This window comes from Nycticebus coucang, chromosome 22 (genome assembly GCF_027406575.1).
Source record: "Nycticebus coucang isolate mNycCou1 chromosome 22, mNycCou1.pri, whole genome shotgun sequence".
In the NCBI taxonomy this organism is placed as follows: domain Eukaryota; kingdom Metazoa; phylum Chordata; class Mammalia; order Primates; family Lorisidae; genus Nycticebus; species Nycticebus coucang.
The window spans coordinates 40,555,757-40,579,241 of record NC_069801.1 but is presented as its reverse complement, the minus strand read 5'-3'; the positions used below and the strand labels follow the sequence as shown (position 1 = coordinate 40,579,241).

The 23,485-nt window shown below is 46.6% G+C and overlaps 1 protein-coding gene across 2 annotated transcripts in view; it reads right to left on the bottom strand.

Moving 5' to 3' along the window:
• The window catches only part of RNF220 (ring finger protein 220), a 264,249-nt gene extending 243,023 nt beyond the window's left edge, over positions 1 to 21,226 (bottom strand). For both annotated transcript variants that reach the window (XM_053575977.1, XM_053575978.1), the window contains exons 1-2: positions 20,964 to 21,226; positions 13,794 to 14,534 (exon numbers count right to left, since the gene is read on the bottom strand). In XM_053575977.1, the coding sequence (XP_053431952.1) occupies positions 13,794 to 14,418 (625 nt within the window). In that variant the 5' untranslated portion in view covers positions 14,419 to 14,534; positions 20,964 to 21,226. The remainder of the gene's footprint in view (positions 1 to 13,793; positions 14,535 to 20,963) is intronic.
• Between the last annotated feature and the right edge of the window lie 2,259 nt (positions 21,227 to 23,485).

Sequence of the window (23,485 nt, the reverse complement as noted above, 5' to 3'; positions counted from 1 at the left end):
ACATTCATGAAAAGCATACAAAAACTTTTGTCCTAAAACACATAGGAAAATAGCGCAGTCTCAGGGAATGCAGACTCTTTCGTAGCCCAGCCTCAAGGATGGCATGTAAGAGGGCTCCCTCTAGGCTGAATACTCAGCTATTTCATAAACTATTTTAGCCCTTTAAGACTATTTTGCTCTTTAGACAGACGTTCTTGGAAGGAGATAGATAGATAGATATTGTGTGTGTGTGGGATGGGTGGACATCTGTATGTTTACTTTTAAATTACAAAACATATCTGTGTTATTTCTTGACTCAGCAACCATATAAGGTAGGGCAAGGATTATTTGCCACCTTTTATTTTATATATGAAAAGCTAGGGCTCAGAGAAACAAAGGGATTTTCCCAGAGTCACACGGTGAGTTAATGACAAGCACAGAGCTTCTGACCCTGTGCTCTTGCTCTGTCACTGAACTGTTCCTCTACATCTTGTCTTCGCTTCCCTTTTGTGTCCCGGGAGTTGCCCAGCCCTGTGAGGGATCACGTGTGGTCCTTCGGAATATGTTGAATTGGGCAGAGCCAGCTGACAACTTGCAGTACAACTCAGCAGAGGAAAAGTGAGCCTGGGTCCGTTTACTCTCACAACAAATATTTACTGAGCCAGGCACTACATACAGAGACATACTAAAAAAGTCACACAGGAGACAGACATGTGCCCATGGGAAAGAAACAAATAAGCAAATAATTACAATATAATGTGATGAGTGTTTTAAAAAGTGAATTATATTGGGGAAAAAATCCCACCCCCAACTCTAGAAAGCAAGGTTGGTAAGAGCATCCCCTTCTGTACAGGCGGCTTCAGCCACCTGAAGTTCAGAGCAAGCTGCTATTCACAGTGCATGGAACCTGGCTGTTGGCTGTCCCCACTCCCTCCCCAAGGGTTAAAGCTTAAAGCAGAAAGCCAACCTAGAGGTGCTGGCGACTAATTCTACCACTGAAAGATTCCTCTAACCCTCCAACCCTTCTTCCTTTACAAATGAGCATTTTTTTTTTTTGACAGTCTCACTATGTTACCCTAGATAGAGTGCTGAGGCACTACAGCTCACAGCAACTTCAAACTCTTGGGCTTAAGCCATTCTCTTGCCTCAGCCTCCCAAATAGCTGGGACTACAGGCGCCTGCCACAACGCCTGGCTATTATTTTGTTGCAGTTGTCATTGTTGTTTTAGCTGCCTCTGGCCAGGTTTGAACCCACCAGCCTCAGTGTATGTGGCCGATGCCCTAACCACTGAGCTACAGGCACCAACCCTACAAATGAACATTTGAAAGCTTAAGGGCTGGGGAAGTGGAGAGAGGAGGCTGGCAAAAACCAAACCAAACAAACATAAAAACAACCAAAAAACCCCCCTCCATCTCCTTCTTGACAGTATAACAGAGGTGAGAAGGCAGGCTGGCTGGAGCCCAAGGAGCGCCGAAGTGCATACTGGTCTCCCTCACATCTGGCTAAGCACCTCGAACCCCTCCACTGGGCCACCTCATTATGAGCACATACAGTCAGCTGATCAGCAATTAGAGAAGAAAAGGAGCAAAGGCAAAGGAGGAAGAAGCAGTTGGATGGATGCCTCCTTACACACACACACACACACACACGCCCACACACACGCGCACACGGACACACACAGACACGCACACACACGACAGGAGACTGGAGAAGAAAAGAATTATTTGTGAGCTGGCGCTGTGTCTTCACTCTTATGCTTCCTGGAATCCTCAGTGGAATTCTATCCTCTTCTACACTGCTAGACCTAACTCCCACTCCTTCAAGGCCAGACTCCTCCATGGAAGTTTCTCTCTGATACTTACACCCTAAGTCAGTGATTCCTAAATCTTAGGGAGGCTGTTTGCTGAACACGCAGTTTTCTAAGCCACTTTCCTTATGATTCTGCTTAGGTCTGGTGCAGGCCTGGGAATCTGCATTATACATAACATTCTTCAGCCCTTTCCCCATCCTCCACCAGTATCACCACAGGTGATCTGAAGCAGGCAGTCCCTAGATTATATTCTGGAAAACCTACCCTTAGGGATGACTCCCTGTCTTGAAATCCTAGAGCCCTACTGCCTGTTATTTTATATTATCATTTATTTTTCATATACATATACATCTTAACTACTCACCTTAACCATAAGGCTCTCAAGAAATGGAAGGGTTATCTTCTCCTACTCTTCGATTCCCATGCAAACGGCACTGAAAACACAACACTGTGCACACAGGAGCTCAGGAAATGTTCGTGGACTTGGACAGATGATGATGATAAGGGGCCAGGGAAGGAAAACCACAGCAGGGATGGCAGAGCCCAGCAGCCCCAGCTGGAAGGAACTGTTCTTAGTGTGTTGACGTGTGCCAGGCTGGAACAACAGTTTACTCTGCCCTCTTTTTTTCCTTCCTCAATAATATTGGCACTAGATTACTGGCCTAACCTCCCTCATGAAAGTCAATCCTGAGCAATGCACCTCCCATAAGAAACTTTGCCAAGAAACCCTGCCAAGAATCCCGGTTGCTGTGTGGCTGATGTTCATGGCCAAGCAAGCACTCTAGGTCCTGAGACCCATCACATCTCTGTACAGGGCAAAGTATGAACTTTAGCAAAAAGATGAGGATGCCTAATCTGTCTCACTAAACAGCAAGGTAATGACCCTCCTATGTTTGACAAATACTTCCTGTGCGTCTACTCTGTCAAGTATGATTCTGAATGCTCATGGGTCTTCTGGTGGTTAAGGTATCGTATGTCATCAGAAAATATTTTATAGGACATCTTTAGAAAGTTACTTCAAGGCCTGGTGTGGCAGCTCATGCCTGTAATCCTAGCACTCTGAATGGCTGAGGCAGGTGGATTGCTTGAGCTTGGGAGTTCAAGAACAGCCTGTGCAAGAGCGAGACCCCATCTCTATAAAAAATAGTCAGGCGTTGTGGTGGGCACCTGTAGTCCCAGCTACTTGGGAGGCTGAGCCAAGAGGATCACTTGAGCCCAAGAGTTTGAGGTTGCTATGAGGTATGACCCCACGGCACTCTCCAGAGGGGGGACAAAGTAAAACTGCCTCAAAAGAAAAAAAAAAGAAGAAAAGAAAGAATTACTTTAAAAGGAGGATCCTACCTGATATTGGTCCTCAGAACCACATAAGCAGTAAACAGACACTCTGCAAAATGCCTAATTATAGAATGAAGCGCTACAGTGATCTACGGCTGGGTCTCAGGCTTTGGCAGGGAGAAATCCTATTCTCACTTTATTGTGAGCAATCCTTGGCAGCTCTGGGCTTCTTTCTTCCACTCTTGCATGCTTTACTTTGTCCAAAAAAGCAAATTGCCACACCTCGCTCCTTTGAATAAATAACTGCTTGATTTTTGATGTCAGCTTAAAGGTTACTTGTTCCAAAAAGCTATCCTTGACTCTTAGACGAGGTTAGATGTTCCTACTTCTCAGACCCATGGAATTTTCTATTTCCCCTATTATAGTACTTTCACAGCATCCCACAATTGCTAACTAAACTTTAAAGACCACTAAGGCAGGGACACAATCTGTCTTGCTCACCATTCTACCCCCAGCACCTTGTATGGTGCCTAGAACAGCAGGTACTCAAAAAATACAGTTGAATGATTAAATGAATTCAGAAATGCATCATACTCTACCAATGATAGCAAATTAATCATATCTCATGTACTCTGCCACCAAGAAACACCTAAGATAAAGTAGTATTATTCCTTACACGGCACCAGTATCTTATAGAGGTGTAACTGGGGCTCAAAGGATCTTCCCGGTACAGATTCCAGGAGGTACTTTCCATTATCAAAGATGGATGCAATGCTCCAATGTCAATATGATGTCACCAAGAGCCTGAGCTATTCTGGCCATGAGTCACAATGCCAGCTCTGTTACAGATGTGATGGTAAGGCCTTTAACAAGTCACTCAACTTCCCATAGATTCAGCTTTTTCAAGAAGAGGATACTAGGCACTTTGGCAGCAGGTACTCTCTTTAAATAAAGAGAAAATGACAATAAAAAGTTACCCCCACCGTTACGGGGAGTTAGAAGGAGGAGGCAGCATTGGCAATGAAGCACCTCTGTAGTTAGGAAAGGGTTAAACCCACTTCTGGTCTGGGTTCTTTTCCCTGTAAATCAGCCTTGACTGATTCTCAGTCTGAATGAAGCCCCACCAGGTTGGCCTGTCAGGAAGGAAGCCCATGCGTCCAGACTTTTGTTGTTCTAAGGATTTTTTTTTTTTTTTTTTAATTTTACTGCTCAGGAAGGAAGCTGAAGCCTAGGCCCTCACTGCAGCCCTGCTGGTTCCTCACCCTCACATGTGCTGCTGCCTCTACCTCTCCAACCACCTCTTAGACTCCACTCTTTCCTTTTCTAGAATTCCTTCTTAACTATGACTTTTGCATTTGGGCTTAAACTCTAGACTTTCCCCTTTCTTTAACAACCCCAAATTAAGAATAGTCAGCATCTTCTTCCTACCCCCCACGTCTTCGGGACTGTATGTAAGAGGCAGGGGACAGGGAGAGAGCAGAATTGGGTGCTCCGAGATCTGCAGAGACATTGTACCCCCAATGGTAAGCTGAACCCCCTCTCTTGAATGGAGCCATAGAGGAGCCGACAGGAAGAGGGGGTATCAGACAATTGGCCTCCAATTGCTCTTTCTGCCTCATATATATCTGAACATGAGACTTTTCAAATATGAGCTACTCTGTTTAAATAAAAGACTCAAATCCAACATCCTCAGGCAGCGGGTCAGTCCTTCCCACTCTCATCCTCCTACTCCTCACCTCTCCACTGCCATGCAGAGTCACTCTCTGGTATTCCCAAGCCCCATGGGGCTTTCTCTCTACAAAGAGAAAAACACTGAGTTTATTTGTGTGCTCAGGGTAATGGGCAGCCCTCTTTTACTCCTAGGAGAATGCACACAGACACTATGAGAAAGGCCTGTCCCCGCCCAACCCTGCCCTCCCCTTCCCCCTGCTAATCCCTCCCAACAACCCCCGCATCTCTGTCCTGCTGCTGTATTTCTCTCCTGACCTACAAGGCCCCTTCAAGCCCCGTTCTAAGCCTCCCCCAAGCAGAGACAATCCATCATGCTGTGGGACTGTGACACACACAGATGGAGGAAGGTTCACAGATTTGTCTCACATAGGCAAGAGGGTAAAAGTGTCTGTATAACTTAAAATCTAAGGACACGCTACAAACTCTGGGACTTTAAATTCTAATACTAGTCAATATCATTACAGCAAATCTGATTTTACATATAGTCCAAATCTCTATTACACACAAATTCTAATAACCCGTTTATTTCAAATAATATCCAATAAATACAAAATCCAGACTATGAAAATATTATGAGATTTGGATTCTCTAACCTGAGCCACTGCCTAGATAGCTAACCCTAGTCATGTCTCATCTTGACTTAGAGACTCAGTTTTTCTAACTCTAATATTACCTTGCTTGTAAATAAAATGAAGGGAGAAAAGAGGTGAGAGGGACACCAGGGCTAATCCTGGTGGATGGATAATAACAAGGGGAGGTGAAGCAGCTGGCCATCACAGAAAAAGCCTTTTGAGCCTCCCTCCCTCTTTCCACACTGCCATAAGGCCAGAGTGTCTGAAAGGATCCTACATACATTGCTAGTTGTTAATGACCCTGTGTTTGGCTACCTCAGTGCTTCTAACAAGGAAGATTATGCCACCAGCTTGTCCTTGAAATAATAATAGTCATTATGTATTGAGCACTCAGAATGTGTGAGAAACTGTTCCAAACATTATCTGTGTATTTAATCTCATTTAGTCCTTTACAATAAGCTCTTAAGTTTGTGTAATTCCCATTTTACAGGTGAGAATGCTGAGGCCCAGATAGGTTAAGTAACTTGCCCAGTGTCACACAGCAAATAAGCTAAAGGTCAGGATTCAGTTTCCAGAGGCTGAACTCATAACTACTATGTTACATTGCCTCCTGACCTTTGACCTGAAACCCCTTCAAGTTGAGGCTCAAGGGGGCAAATACAGACTTTACTCCTCTAACAGGTAATTATTATGCTAGGCCACTCTGACTTGATTTAAATCAAATCCCAAAAAACAAGGTCAAATGAGAGCAATATAGGATTAGCTGGCACCCAAATGGGAATCACATACCTGAAAATAAAGCAGAGGTCTCTCCAGGGCTGGCTCTTGCCCCCTCCCTTCAGCTTTCTGACTATGCCTGCTGCTCTAAGATGGATGTAAAGCCCTCAGTCTCAGCGTGCAAATGAATTTCAGTGGGAAAAGACAACTCTCGTCTGGTGAGTCACACTTAAGCTTACTGGGCTTGATTTCTCATGAGACTGTACCAAAAGGTTCCTTCTTCACTCTCATACATAGCTCTAGACTTTCCTAAAGCTCTGGATTTGCTTAACAGAATGTACTAGACACAGGATTATGTCTCCCCCACACCCCTCAGCCAAAATATAACTTTCATTTCCTCTAGGTCATCTTCAATCAGAACAAATTCCACAGAGAAAACTGTCGGTCAAATATCTAAACTGCCAGATGGTTATATGTGTCTACAAAACACTTGACTTTTTCCAGCTTAAAACAGGATCTCCGTAGAAAGTTATTTCTAAAATACACACCAAAAGCAGATCAGTATCTGTAGGCTCTGTAGTAGGGTTTGTAATTGTGGGAAAACATTTGGGAAGGGGATAGACTCCAATTTCAGGTTTCTAGAAGGTTAGGAGAAAAAAGCAAATTTTAAATTGTTTTTTAAAGTTATAAATGATGTTTTAGTTCTTTAAGTAATTAACAAAATAAGCCTATACTTGAGAAAGGTGATTTCATGTATCTCTGGAAAAACTCCCTCCCTCCCTTTGTCATTATCAAACTTCAAAGCATAATTAAATTCTTCCTTTCTTTCCTCAAACCTCTACATTTTTGGCATAGCACAGTCTTAGGAACACTGTTTAGTGTAATGCTTAAGAGTGACAAATTGATGAAAACATAAAGTAAAAACTAGATTATAACCACCACTATCAAATGTATCAATATTCAACTAACACCGCTGTACCTTTCAATGTGACTGAGACTGGCACCAAGGCAAAAAAAAAAAAAAACCCACCAAAACTAATTGATGTGATTAAAATATATATGTAATTAAAATAATAGAAAAGTCTAACTCGGTAAGTCTGGAAGGGGATGAATCCCTCCTATGTCCTTAGAATCTGCCAGGTACTGATTCATACCACAGCCTATCCCTTCTCCAGGCCTAACTGGGAGTTGCACCCAAGGATCTTTTCCTGGAAAAGACATAACAGGGAAAGTTCTTTGGCAGAAATTTCTCCTCTTTGCCCCAAAGACTGAGATATTTACGAATTCCCACCCTTTAGCACACACTTTGAGGTTACAAAGGATAAAAACACGTCCTATTCAACCACAAATGCCATGATTTAAGCGGTACTTTTTAAAAATTTTAAAGCATTTTAGCAACTGTATAGCAATATATTATCCTTAAGTCAGCAGTTCATCTCCATAAGGGGTAAAATGGTGCTGGAAAATGCTGTCACACTGTTGGAAGAGAATATTCAAGTGCAAAAATTACTGTTATTTTGGTGTTAAAACTCTGTAGATTTTACAATGACATGAACCATCCGTCCAAATCTCAAGTATTTATAATGTACGTCCCAAACATGTGCTCTGATATTTATTAACCAGAAGGATATGGTTAAATTAGAGTTAAAAATAAGAAAAACCATTATAAAAACATAACTATATTAAATGTATCGTCTCTCCAAAGCCTGAATATTTACAAAGAATACATTTCAACGTGTGCTAAATATTTACGAACCAGATGGATGTAGTTAATAAGGGTTAAAAATAAGAAATACCAATACAAAAATATAATTCTATTTTTCAGTTTCCTTTTCCCTGCTTAATGAGGAAAAGGGCAGGGGAGGGAGAGCAACTTTTGTTATTTGGACACAATGTGTGTTTTTTTGTTTTGTTTTCAAACAAAAAAGAGCCACCAAATAATCAACCTGGGGCCGCTGACCGGAAGGCAGCCCCGGAAAACGTCCCGTGGGAAGAGTTCCAGAAACTACCCGGACTTGAACGAGCCCCGCGGTGCTGGCTGCGAGCCCCAGACCGTCGGAGCGACCGGGACTCTGCTCGCCGGAAGACCAGCAATGCCGCCGATCAGCGACGCCCTGGACTTGGGAAACACTGCGCGGAACATTTTACAGATGTGAAAAGCGAGACGGGAAAAACATTTCCAACCGAAAGGAGAAACCTCAAAGTCCCGGGGTACCGAGGGAAAAGCTAGGTCCGCATGGGCGCGGGCACTCGCCGGCGCTCCCGCACCCTCACGCCCCCCAGAGCCCGCGCAGTGACCACGCCCGGCCCCCGCTCGCGCCCCCCGCACCCTCCCCCGACCTCGCGTGGGCGCGCCACCCGCACTCCCTCCCTACGCCCCTCACCCCTGTCCCCACACTCTCTACTCCGACAACGTACAGGAAACCCATTGGGGCTGGGCTCTTAGTGCGACTTAGGGCCGCGGGGACCAGGAGGGCGCGGCGGGCTGGGATCCCCACCGCAGGCGGGGCGGCGACTGCGCGGCTCTCCCCCGCCTCGGGACAGCGAGCGGAGTTTGCCCACGTCCTCCAGGGCGGGCAGAGCGGCGGCGAGGTCGCCAGCATTTCTGAGACCGCTTGCAAGCCACCTCAGTGGCAGAGGCTGGGGTGTGTGTGTGTGTGGCGGGGGGGTCCTTTGCAAGTGAGCAAACGGTGGCCCACTCAGTGGCCTCGCCTCGCCCCAGCCAGTCTTCGCGCCTCTCCGCGCCCCCTCCCCCAAACGATCAATTACCAGCCACCCTTCTGGCGGGAGCCGTGAGGGGCTGGCTGGCGGCCGCGAGGAAACGGCAGCCCGGATCACTTCTGCATGACAATTGATGGGAGGGAGGGCGCGAGGCGAGGAGGGAGGACGGCCGCGGTGTCCGTTTTCTCACCATGGTGATTAGGCATTCCGGCCGTGCGAGGCGGCGACCGCCGAGCAGAGCGGCGCGGCGTGGAGCGAGGGCAGGGAAGAGAGCGGGAGCGAGCCCAGCCGCCCGGCGAGCGGCGCGCAGAGCCAAGCCAAGCCAGGCCAGATGGCTCTGCAGCCATCAGGGACTGCTCCCGTCCAGCCCGGCCCCACTTTAGCTGTGCAAACATTTCTTTATCCCAACAAGACAATTAAACCCAGCAGCATGAAAAGGAGCCTCCATGACTGTGTTGGGAGTGAGCAACCAGAAACAACCACACACAAATCACAGAAGTTCTTGCCTCCCAGGGAGAGAGGGAGGGAAAAAGAGGCTCCAGGAGAACCCGGGAGCAGCTGAGGAGAATTGGGCTAGTTCTGGGTAGTGAAGACATAGGGAACCATCTGAGCCATCTCTCCTGGTTATATGCTGGCCCTTTCACAGTGGTCATCAGAGGTGCAGCCTGGTGACCTGGGAACTACCCCATTCTCCCGAGCAGGAGTGGTTCTAAAAGCACTAACTGGGGCCTTGTGGCCCCAGTGCTGGAGCTCTTGGAAAGTACCTCCTCAAAGCTCCCCCATGACACAGCCAGTCTTCCTCATTTCAGGCTTCCCTTGGCCTAGATGGGCTCAGCTGATTTGATTCTTAGGACACAGGGTCTTCAGTAACATATGCCTTTATCAAGACACATCTCAGAGTACAAAATACCATCTTCTATTCAGGGCTTTTGGGTCGGGAGAGTGACTGTTCAAATACATCAAAGATGAGAGCAATACAGAACATCAGTAGCTGCTGTGAGCTGTCAGGTTTTCTGCCTACCTGTGAATCTGCCTGACCACATGGAAGGGCCAAGGAGCCAGAGCCAAGCAAAGCCACTAAGGGCCAGTGCCTGGTGCCCATCCCATGGGCAAGCCAAAAGGCAAGGCCAGTCATCACTCCACATGGCAGTTTTGGGCCCTTTTAGCCCTGGGGTGAGCATGCATGCCAGCCAGCTCCAATCTGGGCTGAATGGATAGACTGGAAGGCTGGCCAAAGGCTGTGTCACACAGGCAGGAATCTGGGCATAGCGGCAGCCTAAGAGAACCATCAGGAAATGCACATGATGGGAGCCAGAGTGCTAAGGGAGCAGTACATGTAGGGATTCTAATACAAGGCAGCAGACAATACTTATCATCCCCTTTGTTGTAAAGTTTCCTTAATGAAGAAATGTTTATTTTAAAGGCCCTGCGAAACATATCTGTAGACACTTCATATGTAAGACACACGTGGACTGTTTGTAATTGGTCCATAAATTCTAGCATGGTTTCTCTGGACAGGGAGCCTTAGGGACCGGTTCAGGGAGTGACAATAAACAGGAGTTACCTCAGTCCTCTTCCTGGGGAATTATGCATCCTCCATGAATGGCTTCTCACAAAATACTTGTGCCATTTTCCAGGGTAAATAAGTCAGTCGGGTAGAGTAAAGACTTCTTGTTTCCATAGAGCCCAACACCTACCTCAGGAATCACCTGTGATGCCAGGTGGATGGGCAGGAAAGCAAACTGGAATCATCTAATAGGAGAGATGATACTTTACCCAAACAGCTATGTTTCTTTCTACAAAAAAAAAATGCACATTTCATCACAAAAGAAATCCAGCCTACCAGTACCCAGATTTAAGGAAAGAACACATGTGCATTATAACACATCTGCAGGCTCCTCTTTCAGATGGGTTCACACGTGGACATATCTGCCTATGGATGCAGCGTGTGAGCAGGGATGGCAGCAACAGTAAAAACTGTCAGTATTTCCATTATAAAACTGATTTTTCAATGACCTAAAACTCAGCCATAAAACTTCTACTGTAAGTAAGGGATGCACACACACCCATACTCACCCCCCAACCCAAATTGTAATGGTAAATGCTTACTTAGGAGTTTTATTTTTGCATTTAATTAAAAATTTTAATTACATTAAAATTACATTTAATGAAAAAATACTGTATTGATACAAAGAGAACTGAAAAATGAGTTGGCCATATTAGAAATTAACTCCTAAATTTTAGTAATAAAAAATATATACCTCCACGATTAATTCGGGCAATCTGGGCAAAAGCACTGTATCCCATTACTTTGCTCTCTCTTCTCACCTCCCCATCTGCCCCTGAAGCTTTCTCTCCCCCTGGAAGCAGTCTTGTATACTGTCACTCGATTATCTGAGAAATATTACTTATTTCAGAACGGTTCTGTAGGGAGGACCTGAAAGGCATCTAGTGGGAATAATCAGGCTTTCTAACGGCCCTTAAATATGTATTTACATAAAACAGACCATAAATATTCCCACACATGTCGATGTATGACAGAAGCCAAGAAAACTGCTACACACTTTGTCATGGTGCCTCTTCAACCCTTCCCTACAGAAAAATGTTTCTCTGGGCTTCCCAAAATTTGAAATCAAAAGCACAAATGCTACCCAGTAGAAGCCTTTGAAAGCCGCTACTACCACCTAAGGAAGGGAAAGGAGAAAGGGGCACAAATCCAGGGTCACCACAGGGTAACAGTCCCCACTTCACTTTGCATCTTTGTTTTGCATTAAAGATTAGTCACAAATGCAACTCTGGATAATAATGTGTGTGTACAACATCCTGCACTCACATACTCCTGTAGCTTTAATGATTGTGTACAAGAGAAAGGACAACACAAAGTACTCTATAAGGGAAGAATATTTTCAACAAATAAAAGAGGAAAGGACTCCGATTTACATAACACTACAATTTGAAAAAAAGACGTTTCCCCACCCTTCTGATCAGAATCTCATTAATTTCAAGGTCAGAATTCCATTTCACTTTGGGAGACAGACTCATTTAATTTTTCTCCACCCAGGCGTATTCCTGTGTGAGGGACCCATCTCCATGGAGGATGGCACCCCCACACAATTCAAACCAGGCAAACAGAAGAGTTATGGCTTTGACACTCAGAAGGGAATGGATATCCAAATCTGTGAGTTCTGACTTGACTAACAAGCTTCCTCCTGCTCTGGGAGTCTGAGACAGGTTTGGGCTAAAAAGATAGAAAAATAGAGACGAGCTGGATCTGTTAGGTGAGAAGAAAAGAATCTGGATCTCCAGATGTTACTTTGTGGCCTATGAGTTTCAAGTGGGTTTCATTTCCCATTTGTATTTGCAGGAAAAAAAAAAAAGGAGCAGAATTTGTCACACCCTAACACAGGGTGATTTTAGCCAGAGGTCCGGTTACAACTAGCCTTGATCACTTGCACATCACTTGACAAATGGAAACGAAACTAAAATAAAAACAGGACGATGCAATGTCAATACCTGTTCTGCAGGTATAACCCAAAAGCAGGGTCATAATACATGCAAGTCAAGGAAAGGGAAAAGGTGTACGAGGAACCAAAGCCAAAGTGACACAGCGACACTGGCAGTTGTGCTGTCAGAGAGCAGCCTTCTCCCTTAAGTGGGGGAGGCCTCTGGATTACAGACGCTGACATAAAAGACACACTTGCAACATATTTCAAAACCAAAGAGCGATGGATTTACGAGGCAGGTTGATTTTATGATGACTTTTATTGAAAAGGTACGCTGGGTTTAGGCAGATGCCTTTTAGCGCAAGAAAGTTAACACAGTGCCTAATTCAAGGAGACAGCCTGAGGTAGCAGTGGCGACAGGGGAGAGGGCTGCAATGTCTCTATTACTCTCCTCGGCATCATAAAGAGAAGAGAAAAAAATGGTATTCATGTTGGTGGTTATAGGGAGGACGGGAGCACAAAAAAATAGTGAAGAGGGGAAAGCAAACCTCAGATATAGTTTTCTTAAGAAAATAAAATGAAACAAATCTTAGAACAAAAGGTTGGGTGGAAAAATGCCCTCAGTTCATAAATTCTCACCAAGCTTGAAGAAAACTGTTCTGTCTACCCACAGCCCAAAAGCTTCAGAACACAATTATTTTCTGATTATATTAGAGCAGAAGATTGCAGGGTTCAGCACTCCTAGCCTACAAGTTCCAAATAAAGGTTTAGTTCCAACTATGAGTGAGTGTAGCCAGAGCCCAACAAGGCACTTAGAGAATATGAGAAAAGCTGTTTCATAAGCAGAAATTAATGATAGTTGTGAACATCAACTATGGAGCAGTTACACAGCTCAACTGTATCTAGTCCTAAAAGTGAGCCCCAGGATAAGCAACCAGAAAACCTGTGAAATCCCAAGAGAAGTCAGCTTTCTAGCCTTGCAACAGCAAGGAAAACACAGCTGTTTGAAATGCTTTATGGTGATTGATGACACCTTTGTCCTTCTCTGAAAAATAGCCCGATGTGGACAAGGGCTGAGAGTTGGAAAAATAAAATCACATGGAGTCCGCTGGATATGATACAATGGAAAAGCTAAAAAATAACACCAGGATCACAGACACATAATGAGGACAGCAAAGAGAAGAGGGGATGGACAAGTTTTTCCAGGCCCCTCAAATTCCCTGGGAACCTACATTCACTCCGGTACATCTATGGAACCCATCTTCACTCCAGAGTCCCCTGAGAATAAGTCCACCAGGGCCCGCAAAGAAAGGCAGTGCTGAGGCCAACTTGCCTCTGGCTACTTTCACAAAAACATTTCCTACAAGAACTATCAATGCTCATTGATGAGAGACAGAGGTTAGCACTCCACAGCAACCAGAAAGGGAAGTAGTAGGCCTTTCCCATTACTAGGAGCAAGCTAAATGCCACCAACCTGTTGAACACACACAACTGCGAGGCAGGGCTTACTGGGAATAAGGCAGGACTGGAACCAAAGTACTTACATCTGTCATTCCGATCCTCTGGGCTAGATGAGGCTTCCCGATCAGAAATGAGGCCAGAGACAGCAAAAATCTTCTTCCCAGTGTCGTCAACCTTGAGTGAACCGGGGGAGCTAGATGGCAGCTGTGTCCCAAAGTCATATTCCTTGCCATCTGCATCTGAGAAGCGCAGGTGGGGAGACTCTGTGTCATGGCAGTTCTTAAGTCGCTTGGCCGGTGTGAAGGCTGACTGATAGCTCTCCCGGTCCTCGGTAGAAGCAAAGGGACGGAAAGCCCCCACACCACTATGATTCAGCATACTGATTGGGGTGCAATCTAGATTTGGGGGAGCAAATTGAGGGTGGAGGTGTAGTAAAGAAGGGGGAAAATCACGATTGGCAAAAGTGCCTGGCACCCCACCTTGCCGATGGTACATAGAGGCAAAGGTGTAGGAACCATTGGTGAATGGAATATGCACATCCTTGTCTACTGAGACAGGTACACCAAAGGGTCGTGGCTGCTGGCAAGGGATGGAAGCATCACGGCTGGCTTCAGCTGTGGATGCCAGGACCATCAGTGCTGGGGATGCCAGAGGGTTGGGAAGGTAGGATGAGTTCTCCATCTTGAAGGCTGCCCGGTGTAAGTCCATCGAGTCTCTTTCTGTGGCTGGCGTTACACAAGAAGCAGTCTTCCCTGGGAGGGAGGCCAAGCAGCACCTTGGATCAGAGCAGGGAATATTACTGGGGAATCATTCCCTTCTAAGACCTGTAGAAACAGCAAAGAGAAAAAAAGAAGGGGGAGGAAAGTCAGGGGGAGGGAAAAAAGGGAAGCCCCAAGTGATTGAAACACCATCCTTCTGGCTTACAGATGCTTGGGCAAGAGACACCACAGGCTTTAGGAGCCAGTGGGCAGCAGCAGGCCATTTTCATTCAGGAAAATCAATAGACAACTTACTGTGATGTACGCGTAGCTGACTTTGGTCCCTACACATTCCGAGTGAAATGCATCTGAGCCCAGGAAAGAAAAAAAATCATAAAACCTCCAAATACAATATTCTCTGAACAAATGAGCTTTGGAAGGCCAAGTCATCCAGTAGATTGGGGGAAGGGGAGTATCTATATTTTAAAGGGCTTCCACCTGCATGTGCCACTCATAGCAGGCCCGATGTTTAAAGACCAGGTTCTACCTATGCAATTCCTCATATATGTATCCTCTCTACATCTCCCTTATTAATGCCTTGACATTGAAAAATCCCTAAATCAAGCTCATCTAGACCAGGAACACCTTTACATATTAGTTAGTACAAATCGTACACATGGATAAATGATACACATTGGCACGTACATAAACACAGATCTTCATGTATCATCCAAGACTATTTCCAGAAGTGCTATGTGAACATACCACATCAACATTATTTTTGATGCACAACTTTTCTCTAATCACATGGGCTTTCTATTTCTCTTTTCTGAGAAGGAACAAAACCTGCATCAATAAAATGCCCGGCGTCTCTGACAATATTTAAAACCATAATGGGTGTCTTTGGCATACACTCTCTAGAAGCATCTGTCTTTGGCATACACTCTCTAGAAGCATCTGTCTTCCAGGGGCAGCAAAGAACGGATTGGTAATTTTAGTTGCTAATGCACTCACTCTTAAGTAGATTTGTAAACTGCCTTGGATTTGCCATTAACATTTAGAGCAATATCCTAACAAAATCTCTGACTTATTTTGCTCTACTTATTGGCCTAGAGTTGATGTCCAAGAAAGGCCCCTAGAACAAACTGGAGTTCTAAGAGACTTCTTTCAGTTTTCCTTGTAAATTTAGGTTGTACGTTTTCATAGCCACTGGTTCCATTTCAAAATTTATTCTGAGTGGGCGATGGGAGAAGACGGGTTGTATAGCAAAAGTCAGGATAACACAAGATTAACACTAGGACTTAATAGCTTCAAAAATATACACAAAATAGAAACTTAATGAAGCTCAAAGTGTAACCAAAAATCACCATCTGCTACAAATTACAACCTTTAAATTGAGAGTCATATCAGAAATCAAGTCTACTTCCTCCCCTTTACAAAAACCCACCTATCTAATGGAGTATCTTTGGTATTCCTTCAAACAGAGAAACCTCAGTTAAACCAAAGATGAATCCTCCCAGCTTAATGCAGTGCAATGAGAGTATTTCCTTCTCCCATCCTGTAGCAGACGTGTCAGTGACGGTTATTAATTGGGAAGATGAGTGGACACCATCAGACTGCTTCCTCATTTGGCATCTTTCCTCATAGACATCATTGCTAAATTACCAGATTATGTATCTCACATTAACGGATTTTCCTCTCTTCCAAATTTTAAATAACTTTCCTGTCAAGTTATAGCAGTGCAGAGAATGATCTGCCAAGGACAGCCAGTTAGCCTGACAAGTCTGGGAATCCTGTTCTTGGCTGTTTTCTAGTCAGATTAACGGCCACACAACATGGACGGTCTGAAAGTGGGTCTAGGGCTGTTCCAAAGATTCTCAGCAGCTCTTCACAACAGAAATAACTACTTATCTGTCAACAAGCAATATTGTATGAAGCAAGCTGGAAAAAAGGACAAACATAACACAGTGAGTGTGAGGGGAGGTATATCCCCCCCCCCCAGCACTCCCTCCAGGATTCACTTTCTATTTTTACTTCCTAGATCACCTTATTACATTAAATGAGTTTCATAAATTACTAATCTGGCGACAGCGCCGGACACTCCAACAGAACACGGTGAATCATTCCAACCTACTTATTTCTTTGAAAACTGAAAATAAATCAACAATATTTTTCTAGGCTATATCTCTTTTACTCCACTGTGTGGGCGTTGGTCTCTGTGGGGGATGGGGGAGTGCTTTTTCTCTTTTCCCTTTCTAACCCCCTCCCCACATTAACAACTTGTATAGAAGAAGCTTCAGCAGACCACAGTCATTATGAAAATCTATAGTTAATACACTCCCAATGTCAAAATGTCATGGGTTTAAACACAAAACCCAAAATAAGGAAACTAACTGACCCTCTTAATTAAAAAAATATGGATTGTAAGATAATCAGCTTGATGGAGCATTTGGGTGACTGTAAAGAAACAGGCAAAGGGAAAGTAAGTAACTGTTACTTTTCTGCCTCTATGCTGATTTTTTTTAATTTAGCACTTCGTGCAAATCCAGATTAAAATAACTCCAGCTATTGATCCGAGCAGTGGAATTGACATTAATTTTAGTTCACTTCTCACTTTGCAAAGGGATCAATAGGAAGTAATAACAGCTGACATCCCCGCTGAAAGGAGGAGAAAGAAGGGCTGAAGACAGAAATCGAAAAGCAACCAAATAAATCATCAGCTACTTTTCCACGGCATCAGACAAACTCCAAACAGATTGCAAAAAGTCTTTGTTGAATTAACTAAACAAGGAGGAGGGATCAATCCACGAAGCTAAACAAATTGTCTGGCAGGCAGTGAGGTTGGATGGAGGGACCAACAAATATTGAGTTTTAAAAATTTCAAATCCTTGACGTGATGGGCTTGGTTCAGTACTGTAGGTGTAGGAGTTTGTTTCTTAAATCACACGTCCAACCCTGGTTTAAAGTGATTACAACCCCCCAGCTAACTGAATAATTAGTGAGATTACTAATTGCATGGTTAAACATGCCAGAACCAAGACAAATGAAACGAAGAAGCCGGCGTTTAGAACGTGAAAATGTCTGAGGCTGGGCTGATGGGCAGCGCTTCGCGCCGTCCGCCTCGTACTCGTCACTTTTGCACAGAAAAACCGAAAGCCAGAGAGAAAGTCTCAGAGAGTGGCCAATCTCCCACCCCAGCCTCTGCCCATCCCTGTCCAGTCTGGGCTTCCTGACCCGGCTCCGGATCGTGTAGAAGGAAGCGGTGCTGCTGCCGCCGCTGTTGCTGGGAGCCAAACCCACTTGCAAATGACTGCCACAAAGAAAGCTGCAAAGAGCTCTTTCCGAGCCGAGCTCTGGGCGCCCACCAAACTACGACTCTGCTGGCAATTAAAATGCACACACCACACTCCCCTGCTTATTACAACAGGTGACATTTTTGTGGTCTCTGAACCGTGTCCAAAAGCCAGGACTTAAAATAATAGAACAAATTAAACGGTATTTTTCCTTTGCATAAATAAAGTTTTAAAAAATTAACGGGGAACTTAAAAAGCAAAGAACAATGGGAAATGAGGCCAGAGTAGTAGAGGGTTGTGAAGAACGCAGGAAAGAATTTTTTTTTTTTTAAGTTCACAGACTTCTTCGCTTGAAGAGAATTCCCGCACACCAAACGCCCAGGGGGTATTTGGAAACACCACTCTAACAGAAATTTCGCCACCAGATGTGAGAGCCCAGGGAGCAAGAGGCTAACGCGCTGGGGCCGACGCCTCTGGTTCAGACATGGCCGGTTATCCGTCCCAGACTTGGACCCAGACACAGGCCCAGGTTGTCAACGGGTGCGAATGCGAGATAGACTCAGCCGGTCTGAACCACAGAGCGGGGCCGCAGGGATGTCGGCTCAGCTAGCGGATGCAGAATTCAGCCCTGTAGAGTGTCGACTCAGAAAAACTAACTCTTTTAGGGAAAACGAGGAACTAAGAGGTGAAGGCAAAACCTTCATAAACTTGAGGCCAACGCGGAGCTCTGATCCCATTGCTCTGGCCTGACCTCTCCCTTCGGCTCTCGACTGCCTTTGTACAAAGAATACTTTAGGTCCCAACAACCTCCGCAAGAAGCAATCTGCTTATAACTTTGAGCAACCAAGGTGTCGGTCCGGGAAGAACCGACAAGTGTAAGGGGCCCTGGTTCGCAGTCGCCCAGGGCCCACTGGGCACAGGGCTCGCCCTGAGCAGCCTGCCTTCGACCAAAGTCCAAGAACCTAGAGCCGGTGAACAGCCCCGCCCCGCGGGTCACCCGGGTCCAGTTGACGCGCGCCACCGCTTCAGCAGACAGACACCGGCTTCTCTACTCTCGCTCTTCTGCAAATGCGGGCCGACACCGGGCTGCCAGGCCCTTCAAGTTCCCAGACTGCGGGTTTGGGGTGCGGAAGGAGAGTTCAGCCGGCTGCATTGCTGCCCCCCGGCCGCCGCATACCGCGCAGCTCACGGAACAGGTGTGTCCCCTCTCGCCCCGCGCCCTGCCCTGTCCCGGTCGATCACCAGCGGCGCAGCGCCGCCCTGTCCTCGGCCTTCCCGCACCTCGCCTCGAGCACAGCAAGCGAACTCACGCCACTTTTGCGGTGTCTCTGCGAGCTAGCAGGAATTGGAACGGAAGATGCCCGCGGCGCTTTTCCTCGACGCTCTTTCCGCCTTTGCCGGCTCTGCAGGAAGAGCCCGCGAAACGGAAAGAAGAGGGAGGCCAGGCCAGGCGCAGGCCCCCTGCCCTCTCCGCTCGCCCTAGTCCCACTCGCTGCTTCCTCACCGCCCGCTCTTTTTCCCCTTTCTCTCCTCTTTGCCCCTGAAGCCGAGTCCGGAGCGGAGGCGAGAGGCAAGACCTGGCTGCGGGGCATCATGGGCAGAAAGTGCCCGTGCTTTCCCTCTCAGTTGCTCCGGCGCAGGGAGATGGCTCAAGCGGGAGACTCCGGATGACCCGGGCCTGCCACGCAGGGCTAAGCCCCACACCGATTGCTCCGGCACCATGCACCCACCCGGTGAGACGGTCGCCGGGCTCGCGGCACGCACGCGGACCCTCCGCTAGAGCTGCGGCCAGGACACGAGCAACCAGCATGTTCTTATCCGGAGGCAAAAGCTCCTTCTCTGCCTCCTGGCAGTCAGAGTCCCCGCTACCTCGGGGGTCCCGCGCGCCCTCGCCAGTCGGGTCGACCCAGGCTGCGAGCTTTCGGAAGGGCGCCCGGAGCGTGGGATGAACCTGGGATCCCCTCGGACGGCCTAACCACCGTGGGCGGCCTCGCCCGGGGGGGCCACACGGAAGCTCTCCGCCCAAGTTTGTTGTGCACTGGAAGAAAAGGCTTTCTCTTACAAAGCACAAAGGCGAAACGCCCAGGCCGAGCCCTGAAAAGCCCCGGGTTGGGGCGGGGGTGGGGGCCGGAGGCTATGTAGCGCGGTGGCGGGGCCGGGCTCGGGAGAAGTCGCTCGGCGGGAGGCTGACAGGCGCAGCGGCGGTGGCCGCGGGACTGCAGCTACTGGCGTGCTTGTTGAAAAGTTTTGTTTTCAAGTCGGAAGAAGAGAAATTGTTACTCAGTTTAAGGCAGGTCTAAGATAAAAATAAAACTACAAAAAGCAATGCGCCCCAATCTACACGAGCATCCTACCGCCTCGCTCCGTAGAAACGCTAGGAGAGAGGGTCCTGACCCAGAAAATCCCAGGAGACCCCACGGGTCGGGCTGCTCTAAGGCCAGGCAAGTCCTGCCCAGCGGAGCGGGGAGTTTACCGGTGGCATTTAGAAAGGTCCACCTCTGTGTCAGCACCTGCCTCCTTCCTGCCTGCGGATGATTCCCCTATCCCATGCACTTCCCTCCCTCCACACCCAGCCACGCTGGAAAAAAGTAAACGAAGCACCGGTAAGGGAGGCCAAGGCTCCCCAGCCTCTCCTAGGGCACCCAACTGGGCCGGCTGTGTGGGGAGTGGGAGCGGTCGGAGCCGTGTCTCACTCGATAGCCCCAGCCCGATCCTGCCCGCCGCCTTGGGCTCCCCACTGGGTACCACCCAGACCTGGCCCCGCCGGAAATCACCGCAGGGTACACAGGGGAGCCCGGAAATCACCGCAGGGTACACAGGGGAGCCCAGCAAGAAGGCTTTCACGCCACCGACCCAAACAAAGTGGGAACGGGGCTTATTAAAAGATGGAGTAAAGAAGTCCTGTTCCCTTCCCATGCTATCCCCCGACCCTCCCTACGAGTCCAATTCTCGCGTCTGGTCCCTCCCCCTTGTACTCCCCCCTCCCCCCCAATAAAACACATTAAGGAAAACTCGAGACGGAAAGTTTGAGTGAGGCAGCGCACCGAGCGCGCAGGGCACCGATGCCGCGAGGCTCCGTCGCGATGAGCTAAGGCGCGCCAGTCCAGGTCCCAGCCCCTGCCCCTGTTGCGGGGAACCGCCCGAATCCCTAGGAAACCGACCCGTAAAGTTAACCAGGTTCCTGAACAGCCCGGCCTCCCTCGCACCCACCCCTCGTGGGTACGCACACACATCCACACCCCTTTCTGATCTCCATACTTGCCGTGGAAATTCCTTGGGAGAACGGTCGCACTTTTCAGGACACGGAAGAAGGCAGAGAGTGTGGTGCATGAAAAGTCCCGGGTGCGCGGAGCCGGCGGAGGCAGCGGCGGCGGCGGCGGCGGCGGCAGCGGCAGCAGCGGCAGCAGCAGGCGGCTGGCCCCGGGTTTGTGCTCGCGAGCTGCCTGGGATTGCATGTACAGATCAAGAGACTCGGTTGGCGTGAGAGAAGGAGCAGTGCTGCCTCTCAGCGCTGGCTCTAATCAGTGAATGAGCCTCCACTCTCCCAGGGACTCAGAGACACGCGCGCGCGCGCGCACACACACACACACGCACACACATCCTCTCACACTCACACACAGACAGGCACTCTGAGCACCGAATATATTAGGGCACTAAGGGACTCTGGGAAATGGAGTCCAGACCCAGGGCACTCCAGGAGCAGACCTGCTGGCCCTCAGAGAAGAGCTCTGAAGTCCTAAGGTCGAAGCCGTTGTGGAAACACGAGAGAGCGTTTGCTTTTGTTTGCGTCCCTCTTCTTTCACCCACAGAGGTCTCAGTGAATGCTTGGGCGGCTCTTCTTTCTTTCTCGAACCCAAATCAACCAAGAGTAAATGGGTAAATCTTTAAGCCTGACTGCTGCTTAAATGAGCCCCAAATCCTGGCTCCCTCATAAACTCTGCCTTTTTCCGGAAAAATCTTACCTGCTGCTTTGGTCCTGGAATGTTTCTCTGGGTCTTTGCCTATAATAATAAATAATAAAATAATAAATGAATGTTAATAAACCTCTAACTTTTAGAGAGGGTGGAGAAGGCCTAATTTTTAGCACTTAGATTTGAGAATAAAAATTTTTATTGATTTTTTGTCAATGTTGATATTACAGTGCTTTCTTTTCGAATCATTTTATATTCCTTTTATATAATATTATAATTCATCAAGCACAGAAAGATAAATAGGGGAAATGTATAGAGAACTAACAATCTGAGTGTTTTCTAGGAGCCAGGTTATGGGACTAAACGCCTTTACATAATCTAATTTAATCCTCAGATTAATTCTGGATATAATATTATCACTAGTTTATAGCAGAGGAAACTGAGGTTGAAAGGGTTTTGTCATGTGTTCATGGGAACATGGTTAACAGGTCTAGGATAGCAGGTGGTTCTAGCTTACAAAGCAAAGCCCAACCAAAGTTTAATCCTGGTTTAAGAAATCATTCCTTTGTTTTGTGGCTCCCTTTCTAAAATTCCAGACTTCTCACCTGAAAAAAAAAAAAAGGGAAAGGGAGTACATACTGATAATCCACCCTGCAAAGAATCACATAGGATTATAAATTATCTGTCTAAAAAAGGAATAGGATTCAAAGTTTCATTTTGCTATTTCATGGTTCTTTTCTTCTTATGTTTAATATTAAAGTAGCATCTAAATATTACATCTATTATGTATGTTGAGGTATATGTGTGTTCTTTGTATTTAAAATTTTTTAATCAACTTTAAATAAATGGTTAACATGATCACCTAAAGTTCTATGTTTAAGACTGCTCTGTCTGGGCGGCGCCTGTGGCTCAGTGAGAGGGCGCCGGCCCCATATGCCGAGGGTGGCGGGTTCAAACCCAGCCCCGGCCAAACTGCAACCAAAAAATAGCCGGGCGTTGTGGCGGGCGCCTGTAGTCCCAGATACTCTGGAGGCTGAGGCAGGAGAATCGCCTAAGCCCAGGAGTTGGAGGTTTCGTGAGCTGTGTGACGCCACGGAAAGTGAAACTCTGTCTCTACAAAAAACAAACAAACAAACAAAAAAACTGCTCTGTCTTTGTAATTCATGGGACTGGGATTACTTGTTTAGGAGCCTCTAAGTATCCATGTTTAGTCATTCACTTTCATACCAGTATTTATTTTGTTACTTTCTATTCCTTCTACTACATTGTTGTTTCTTGCTAGATTGTAAACATCATGAGGGCAAGAACAATGTTTCATTCAACATTATACCCTCAGCACCTAATGGTGTCAGTCTCTTAGTTGAATGAATAAAATGTAAAATTCAACAAAATTCCTGTCCTCAAAGAGTTCTACCAGGTAGTAGAGGAGACAAAGGAAGAGTCAGAAATCAATTTGATGACTACTATACTTAGGGTGACTATAGAATTTATTGGTCTAATAGCGACAAATCAAATATAAAGGGAGGGCACGTTTAATAACATGCTGGGGTCACAGGTGTGAACAAGGACCATTCTGGGAACAGCAGGTCGAATGGTCATTCTAGCTGTGTAAAATGTTTCATTCACTCATTTAACAAGCATTTACTGAGAACTCTCTTTTGGGGTGTGCCAAAGGAATCATAAACCATTTGATTTCCCTAGAAATTGAAGTAGGAGGCATTGAGTAGCAGGAGATAGGCAGAAGTAGGCCAAATCCCAAAAGGCTTTGCATGCTAAGCAAAGGTACTTCAACTTTATCCTATAGATGATGAGAAAACCCTAGAGAGTATTTTTTAGGGGTATGACAGGGTAGGATTTCTGCTTATAGACAAGC